This window comes from Pelobates fuscus, chromosome 6 (genome assembly GCF_036172605.1).
Source record: "Pelobates fuscus isolate aPelFus1 chromosome 6, aPelFus1.pri, whole genome shotgun sequence".
Lineage (NCBI taxonomy): Eukaryota > Metazoa > Chordata > Amphibia > Anura > Pelobatidae > Pelobates > Pelobates fuscus.
Genome location: NC_086322.1, coordinates 269,351,669 through 269,361,668, shown reverse-complemented (window position 1 = coordinate 269,361,668; position 10,000 = coordinate 269,351,669). Strand labels below are relative to the sequence as shown.

The window sequence follows — 10,000 nt, the reverse complement described above, 5'->3', positions numbered from 1 at the left end:
TACTAAATAGTAAATAGTATCGTACTTACACTTTCTAGAGCAAATGACCTGCTCTAGTATAAACAGCTTAGGTGGTATAATCCCCACCAAGGATATACAGGATCCAGGAAACAAAAAAATAGTAGATATAAAAAGTAACTTAAAAAGTATACTTTAATATAAACAAACAAAATGATAAAGGATAAAATATATAAAATTTAGTCCCACTTAAAGGATAAAATATATCAAATTTAGTCCCATCTTTCTTTTATATCTACCAAGCACATTGCACTTTGAAAACATCTGTGACAACCACTACAAATCCAAAGACGGGGATTATACTGTCCAAGCGCTTCACAGCAGAGCTCTGTCATAGCTCATTCAAATGTGAGTGGACTGTACATAGCCATATAACTGCCTGTCTTTAAGATAATATTTACTGTATTGCACTATTATTTTTTATCTTAATTCTTTTCCAAGGTTACGATTTATCGGAATATTCAAGGATACATGTATGTATTTTCTGCATATATAAATCACTAGGCACGGTATACGCCACTTCTGTTTTTCTATTACTCTTTCACAAGGTTGGGGAATCCTTGTTTTGTATACTGCTGCCCGACCACTATAGTGAGCGCCTATTATTTCTTCTCTTTTTTTTCTGAATAGCAAGTAGAAAGACACTTGCTGTTGCTTGACGTAGCCATATTGAACCAAACCCATTCACTTCCATTTCAGTCAAAATTTATAACACTGTGCATATTGCACAAAATAAAACTGAAAACACATGACATCACCGTATGCATCCTTTCGGTAAAACAAAATCTTTCTTGGTTTTTCAGTTGCATGTTTTTGAATTAAAGGTATTAAGGTATAGCTAGCACAAGAAGTCTTTACTGCGCCAATGTCACAAAGAAGCCCGGTTACAATATGCCAGACAAAACCAGGACACGCCTCAGCTTTTGGCACACTGTAATTTGGAGTGACGAGACCAAAATAGAGCTTTATGTTCACAACCATAAGCGCTATGTTTTGAGACGGGTCAAATAGGCCTGTAGTGAAAAGAATACCATCCCTACTGTAAAGCATGGTAGTGTCTCACGTATGTGGGACTGATGGGATGCTCTTGGACTTTCCAGCATGACAATGATCCTAGCAGAAGGCCAAGTTGACCCTCCAGTGGTCACAGCAGAATAAGGCGAAGATTCTGGTGTGGCCATCACAGTCTCCTGACCTTAATATCATAAAGCCTCTGTAGGGAGATAAAATGTGCAGCTAATGCAACACCAACTTTGCATGACCTGGAGGCATTTTGCCAAAATGAATGGGCAGCTATACCACCTGCAAGAATTTGGGGCCGTTTCATTTTTTTCTTTGTTGCCATGCTTTTGTTTTACGATTGTGCCATTCTGTTATAACCTACAGTTGAGTATGAATCCCATAAGATATAAAAGAAATGTGTTTTGCCTGCTCACTCATGTTTTCTTTTTCTTTAAAAATGGTACATATATTACCAATTCTCCAAGCGTATGCAAACTTTTGAGCACACCTGTATTTATAAAAATGTGTATTATGTATATGTATAAAATATCACAAGTGCATGCAATAAAATGATTATCCTACATATAAAAGTGGAAGTGTAAACATAATATAAATCATTGACATGGAACCCATATTGTACCCATAATCTTAAACAACTCTTAATCAGTTGTCTGATGTCCATAAAATAATTGCCTGCATCCTAAGAGCTGAATCACCATGACGTTCTAACTACCATATTAAGAACCAACATTTTAATGTTGACAAAACTCTTAGGTTTTGTTGATATTGATTTATATTTAATTACAATTTCTGAATTTCTTCTCCTAGGTGAATAGTAAAGATGAGAATGGTGTCCTTACGGAGAATTGGAGTGGGAACTATGATGATGGGGTTAACCCAGTCACATGGAATGGCAGTGCTCCCATCTTGAAAGAATGGTACTTTAGCGGATTTAAACCTTCAAAATATGGACAGTGTTGGGTTTATGGAGGTGTACTCTGCACAGGTAATGAATAATTGGTTATGTCTCATATCAACGCTAAACTAGCTTGAAGCGATTTCCCATTGAGTTACAATATGTGGAAAAAAGGTAATTCTTTAGGCTAGCAAATTAGGTACTTATCTTCGAAGTAACTGAAACAGCAAAATTAAAGGGAAACTATAGTGCCAAGTTGTTTTCCTGGCACTATAGCTTCCTCCTCCCTCGAGCTCTCCCCACTTACGTCAGTCCAGCTCCGATGTCCCTTGGCGCTGTCACAGGTCCGCCTTCGCTCCTCATGCCCATGTCCAGCAATGGCTAATGCTTTGATATGCATAGCATGAGGACATCCAGCATCAGTTAAGCAAACAATAGTCGCCTAGCAGCCTGGAAGTCCCTCTAGTGGCTGTCTGGTAGAGGTGGAGTTAACCTACCATGCTAATTATTGCAGTTTCTTAAAACTGCAATAATTATCTTTGCAGGGTTAAGAGACCTGCGGCAGTGCACCCAGGTGACTCCAATGAGCTGAAGTGGTCTTGGTGCCTATATTGTCCCTTTAAGGAAATGGGCATTTTTCTCAGATTTTGCTCTTTCAAATGTTTAGTAGATCGGTCTCTAGTTTGGTATAGCTACATAGGATTGCCATAATTACAGGTACCAGATCAGAGACTTATCTACTAAGCAACTGAAAGAGCAAAATTAAGGGAAAAAGGCTTTTTCCTTGTTTTTGTCTTTTAGGTGTCTTTAATAGACAGTTCCTTAATTTGGTACCCTTATGTGGGATTCCCATTTTTAAGGATACCAAACTAGAGAGCTTTCTACCAAACACAATATCTCCCTAATGTGGTACTCTGATGTTGAATTGCTATATTTAAGGATTTACAATTATGGTGCTGTTTATCAAATAGCTCCCTTGTTTGGTATTCTTAATGCCACGCAAGGAAGCAAATTAGGGAGTTATTTACTAAACAGCTGAAAGATAAAAAAAAAAGGCCTTTACTTAATTTTGATCTACCAGTGTGTTTAGTAGATAGCTCTTTAATTTGGTTACCTCGCCATGTTAAGGATACCAAATTAGGGAGCTATTTACTATATACAACAGCACTTTAATTTAGTATATTAATGTGGTATTGCCATATATAAGGATACCAAATTATAATGCTGTTTAGATGATAGCTACCTAATCTGGTATATATTTAAATATGGAAATTCCACATAATGGTAGAAAATAAGGGTTTTTATCTATTAAACAGCTGAAAGGTCAACATTAAGAATAAAATACCTTTTATTAATTTGATCTTTAAACTGTGTTTAGCAGATAGCTTTCTAATTGTATACCCTTAGGTTGGATTACCATTATTGAGGGTGCAAATTAGGGAGCCACGTGCTAATTTTGTATGCTTTTGGAACAATGATGTCGGAATTTTGTTTTGCTTCTGAAATTGTGAATTTCCAAATTTCAAACCGAAATGTGATAATTAGCTAATTGAAATGCAACAAGATCCATTTTTCATTGTGGACATCTCTACTGTTGTCTAATGAGTTGTCTATAATTATTTTAGGTCTTCATTTGAAGATATTTCTAACTCAGATTCATTTAGTTTAAATGTTGAATACATATTTTTCATCCCAAAATTGCTTTAATCTACACTGAATCTTTTCAATGATGTGTTAGCCTAGTTGCCTAATTCTATCAGTCCCTCAATAGAGAAGAAACATCCTATTTATACTGTACTCATTTATCTAATTTTGGGTCAATTGCAAACACTGGCCCATGAGTTTTAATGTACTGTGTTAGTAAACAAGTGAATGCGAAGTGGCCTATTTGTGGATGTAAATATTGTGAACGCCTTCAATAGAAATATTATTCTCTATCCAGCTGGTTCATTTTGTCATCATTTATGTTCAGTTTAACATAATCTAGATGGACCTTAATTACTAAGTTCTTTCCCATTACAGTGTTACGGTGCTTGGGTATTCCTACAAGAGTCATTTCAAACTTCAATTCAGCTCAAGATCGAGATAAAAATATTTTCCTTGAGTTACATTACAACAATCATGGAGTCCAGGACACTCAGAAGGATCTGATGTGGTGAATATTGATTATTTCATTATTGATATTTCAGTTGATGAGATTTGTATAGGTTGGTCAGTTGCAACAATCATCCAGCTCATTTTACCTATCAGAGTATTGCTCTAGATATGTTCTGTCTGGTGTTCAACCACAAATGCTGTGAATGAAATTAAAAGAAAAGTATAATTATTTCATAATAGATGCATCTAGATGATTGTTTAAAGGTTTAACCCCTTAAGGACAGATGACGGATATATTCCGTCATGATTCCCTTTTATTCCAGAAGTTGTGTCCTTAAGGGGTTAAGGTCAGTAGGTGTGAACAATGTGATGGCACAAAGAAACTTGGAAGGCTTAGATAACATCAACATCAGTTACATTTCTTAACCCACAGTGCTATATTCTGTTTAACATAAACTAATGCTCAAAAGTGTTATTATTATTATTATTATTATTATTATTATAATTATAATTATTATTATTATTATTATTATTAATATCATTGCCATTTATATAGCGCCAACAGATTCCATAGTGTTTTACAATATTATAAGAGGGGAGATTTAGCTATAAATAGGACAATTACAAGAAAACTTACAGGAACGATAGGTTGCAGAGGACCCTTCTCAAACGAGCTTACAGTCTATAGGAGGTGGAGTGTAAAACACACTAGGACAGGGAATAACAATCAAAATAGGTGGGTGTGAAGCAGAGCTGGAGGAGAGAGTAGAGTGCTGCCCTTCAGGAGGGAGCAAGAGACAGGTATGTGAGGTAGAGGTTACTCTGGGAGGCCATAAGCTTTCCTAAAAAGATGGGTTCTAAGGCACTTCGTAAAAGATTGAAGACTAGGGGAGAGTCTGATGGCGGTAGGCAGGCTGTTCCATAGGAAGGGAGCCGCCCGCGAGAAGTCCTGCAAGCGTGAGTTGGCTATAGTAGTGCGAGTAGGGGACAGGAGAAGGTCATAGGCAGAGTGGAGAGACCAAGAAGGGGCATAACTAAGAGGGGCTAGAATTGGTCAATGCTTTATAGGTATGGGTTAGCATTTTGAATTGACTTCTATAGGATACAGGAAGCCAATGTAAGTATTGATAAATGGGTGAGGTGTGAGAGGACCGACTAGAGAGGAAAATCAGTCTGGCAGCAGCATGCTTGCAAGGATGGACTTGTCAGGATCGGGACAGGGATCCAACACGCAGAGTACAAACAGGAGAAGTTACGTATACCGGACCTTAGAATGGCCGGACTAACGTAAGGAGTAAGCAAAGAATGGTCTAGAGACAAGCCGAGGTCGAGGGAACGAGAGAGCAGGTAAACGAGAGACAAGCCGGGTCAAAAGGGTAATAGAGGTAAGCAGGGTAGAATAATACAAGCCGGGTCAGAACCAAAGAGACAAATAGAAATAAGAGCGCTGAGTGACTAGACTAGCTAGAACCACGACAGGGCAATGAACCAATACACAAAACCTTATTTTATACCCTGGTTCTAAATAGATGATCACGCCCCCGACGAGTCCTGATTCGTGCTCAGGACTTGATTGACAGGTCGGAACGGATAGTCGTCATGACGTCGGCTACTAGAGCCGCGTCATAAAAGGAGGCGGGTCAGAGGCGTCCGGCGTGTAAACGGCCGAGAGGACTGCGAGGAACGAGTGAGTCAGCCCTTCTGAGAGGACGGAATTCTAAGTGTCTCACCTCCTCTGAGGTAGAGACAACAGGTACCCTGACAGGACTGATGTGAATACCACTGACATGAAGGGAGAGCAAAAGAAGAGGATCAGTATTAGGAGGAGGAAAGACAAGGAGTTCAGTTTTAGAGAGAATTTTAAGGAAAGATGAAGGAAAGGGAAGCAGTGACACATTGCAGGACAGCAGGGGAGAGGTCTGGGGAGGAGAGATATAGCTGGTTGTCATCAGCGTATAGGTGGTAGTGGAATCCAAATGAGGCAATAAGTTTGCCAAGAGACGCAATATAAAGAGAAAATAGAAGGGGACCAAGGACAGATCCTTGGGAGACTCCAACAAAGACAGGATGGATGGTGGAGGTATCATTAGAAAAGGAGACAATTAATGAGTGTTGGGAGAGATAGCAGGAAAACCGAGAGAGGACAGAGTCACAGAGACCGAGTGATTGAAGAGTTTGAAGAAGGAGAGCAAGATCAACGGTGTCAAAGGCAGCAGAGAGGTCAAGATATAAGGAATAATTCTAACCAAGGTATCGGCACCATAACATTTTGCATCACCCTGTTTGCAAATGGAAGCAAAATAAATGCTGTAATTGAAGTCAGAGCAGTCCAATAGTCAATTTTATAGATGTTCTTCTCAGTAGAGTTTAATATTATCATAAGCATTTATATATCACCATATCACCAACAAGGTACTTTACCATTATAGAAATGTGATCTAGCTAAAACAAGCTTGCAATCTATGAGGATTTGAGGTGTATATATATATATATATATATATATATATATATATATATATATATATATATATATAATTGTGTTAAGGGCTCATGATAGTACAGAAGAAACAAAACACTGATAAGTGTAGGATGGTATTAAAAGAGCAAGTCGGTTGTGGTGTGCCGGAACCGACGATGAGGTAGGCCTGTAAATAAAGAGGGCCCACCAGGAAGAAATGTAAAAGAAAAGGGGAGTTAATAAGGAGGAGTGGTGGGAGGGTGATGCAGCGCTGACCTCGAATGGTATGGAGCCAGGTAAGGGGTGTCTCTTAAGTAGGGAAGGGGGGTGTCATACGCCCCTCCCACAATTACAGGCCAAAAGGGCTCATGATAGCACAGAAGAAACAAAACACTGATAGGTGTAGGATGGTATTAAAAGAGCAAGTCGGTTGTGGTGTGCCAGAACCGACGATGAGGTAGGCCTGTAAATAAAGTGGGCAAAAATAGAAAATCAGATTTATTACATACCAGCAATATACATACATTAACCAGACATGTCTTGAAAAGCATTTCTTACTTCTTGTACCGGGTTAGGTATGTATCTCGAGTAAGCAGATGATTTCCAGCGCCCCAGTGACTTGATAACATGAACTGGGATGTTTGCACTGGATGCTGTGGAGGCCGCTCCTATGCGGAAGGAGTGACCCGAATAGTTAGCTGATTTGAGGCCCAGCTGTGTAAGTAAAGACCTGACGTGTGTCATAAAGGTGGTAGTAGTGAGTACTGAACCCTGTAGACTGAAAAGTGGTTGAGATGGTGGTGCGGTGCTATGCTGAGTATATGAGTCCAGTAGTTTGACGGGGCACCACCTGTTGTGAGTAGGATAGTACTTAACCTCTACTGGAGGTGCATGTTGACTGGTTTTGGAGTGAGGCAGAGTCAGGATATAATAGTCCATGTGTTTTGTTAAGTGTGAATGAAGTAGGATGTGAGTAGACTGTGTCGTGCTGATGGCGGTAAATTCTCTTGGTCTCTAGAAACCATAAAAAGCTACGTATATTGCGGTTTTAATGACAAGATTTGTGCTGTTGGCAAAGCGTTTTAAATCTAGTAAGTTGGATAAGTCTTTAAAGATATGAAAATCTATAAGTAGCCTCTGGGCCGTACGTGGAGATTCGGATCTCTGAATACCCCTAAGGATGTTCTTAATTTGGTAGGAGGACATGAAACTCGAGTTGTTTGGTTGTAAAGTTAGCATGTGATGTTGGATGCCTGTCAGATATAGTTTGATTGTGTTGTATGATAGTTTGAGTTTGAGGTGGCAAAAAGAAACAAACCCCAACAAAGATGTCATGATGAAAGGATGTTGTGCAGCCGCCACGATGGGATATATCTCAAACAGAGCTGAGGTAGAGGAAAAACCCTCCAGGTCCTGAACCTCTAAAGGCCAGCTGCCCCAAAGCCATTCGTCCCCAAAAATTGCTGCAAAAACCTGTGGTAGACGCCGCGTCTGACCAAATGGTAGGTGAGGAGTCAGACAATTTAGGGAGGAACATACTTTTACCATTCCAGGTGGTTAAAACGTTTTTCCACATAAGTAGGTCTGCTGTGGCTTGGGTATCCAGGGATAACCGGTGTGCATCATGTCTAAAAAGTGGGAACATGTAAAGGAGTCGTGAGATGAAAGCACAGCCTTGAGGTATGATGCGCATAGCAAAATTGAGTGACCCCAGCAGAGACTGTAGTTCTTTGCGGTTGCAAGTACCGAGTTGTATGTAGAGATTTATGTTGGTAAGAATGTTTTCTACCTTGGTGCGTGGCAGGCTAGCTTGCATGGTTGCTGAGTCTAGTATGATACCCAGGAATGTGATGAAGGTATCTGGTCCTTCGGTCTTGGTGGGGGAGACTGGGACACCCAACTGTTCGAATAGACTGATGGTTTCTTTGAGGCTACTGGTAGAAGAATTATTCTTCTCGACCAGTAAGAAATCATCCAGATAATGTATGACTGTAGGGCATCTGGCTATATTTAGTAATAACCAGCATAGGGTTTCGGCGAATACGTCGAATATGGCCGGACTACTTTTGGAACCAAAAGTTAAACGTAAAAAAAAGTAGTAGTTCCCGGCCCACTTGATGCCATGTAGGTGCCACAGTGTCGGGTGGATAGGCAGTAATTTGAAAGAATTTGTGATATCGGTCTTACTGAGCCATGCTCCGACCCCTGCCTGCATGATAGCCGTAATGACGTGATCTATGGTGGAATATTGCAGTTAAAATGAGGGTATGAGGGAGTTCAGACTAGGAGTGGCAGAGGTGTGTGGTGCCGATAGATCGATGATAAGTCTCTGTTTGTGGGAAGATTTCCCCGTGACAATACCGATGGGGTTTGTTCGCCATGTGGTGAAAGGAGGGGACTGGAAGGGCCCCAATAGGAAACCCTCTGTGACTTCCTGGGCTATGAGTGTTGCAACCGCTGTAGGGTTTTGCTGGGCGGATTGTAAATTAGGACATTCCAGGATTCCGGAAGGCATGTGTATGATACCTGTGTGGAATCCATCTGATAGACCCGAGATAATGAATTCTACTAAATGTCTAGATGGATGATGTGACAGTAATGTCGCAAGTATAGAAATGTTTATCGACGTTAAGTATTGTTTAGGATACATTTTATTAGGACACATGGTTTTAGCATATGCCCTGAAACATTTTAAACATATATGCAATAACCGACATCCACTGTAATTACATGATCCGACATTAAAATTATTACATATCTGTGACTTGCCCAGAAACTTGATAGGCCGTCCCATTTTGTCTTTGGGTGTTTTTTATGTAGTACCAGCGGAACTAGTGCCCTGCGAGGGGGTAGGTTCGTTCGCAGTTGTTGGACAGAAATTAGCCGTGGAGGAGCAGTATGCACAAGCCGGCGTTCTTAGACCTGCAAAGTGTCTGCAGAAAATGACCGTATCAATCTTGCTCCAGTTGGACCTTGTCCCGTACTGGGAGAAAGCGCCAGACACTTTAGCAGAAAAGGATCTATGGTAATCATAGAAAGCTGACCCACCATATTTGTTGCCCAGGTCCACCAGCTTGTGCATATACAAATCAAACTCCTCACGTCTGTGGGGATATACTGCACAGATAGCATCACGATAAATGCCATATGCCAACACAAAATCAGGGATAGTCAGTTTCCTATTTAAGCGGGCATCCCTAGATTTGACCACCACAGAAATATCGTCATAAGCGTAAGTCTTATGTTCCACCACATCCTGGGAGGCAATCAGCAGTGAAGCCAAGTTGATATCTTTACCTTCCAGGATATCTTTTTTGAGGTGCTCAGGTATCATATGGGCAGGGTTAACCTCTTGATCATCAGAGGTGGTGGCTGGAGAAACTGATTGCAACTCGACCAGTCCTGGAGGGGACGCAGCGGCCGGCCCAGACATGGAAAGGGCTGTAGTGACTGATTCAAGTTTCTCCAGCCTGGAATTGACCTTGCTCATGGACGCCATGAGGGATGAG

At 40.5% G+C, this 10,000-nt stretch overlaps 1 protein-coding gene across 1 annotated transcript in view; it reads left to right on the top strand.

The window, feature by feature from the left end:
* Positions 1 to 10,000, top strand: part of LOC134565812 (protein-glutamine gamma-glutamyltransferase E-like) — a 66,647-nt gene that overhangs the window by 36,585 nt on the left and 20,062 nt on the right. Inside the window, exons 6-7 of the mRNA XM_063425468.1 lie at positions 1,849 to 2,026; positions 3,959 to 4,091. Of these exons, the coding sequence (XP_063281538.1) occupies positions 1,849 to 2,026; positions 3,959 to 4,091 (311 nt within the window). The remainder of the gene's footprint in view (positions 1 to 1,848; positions 2,027 to 3,958; positions 4,092 to 10,000) is intronic.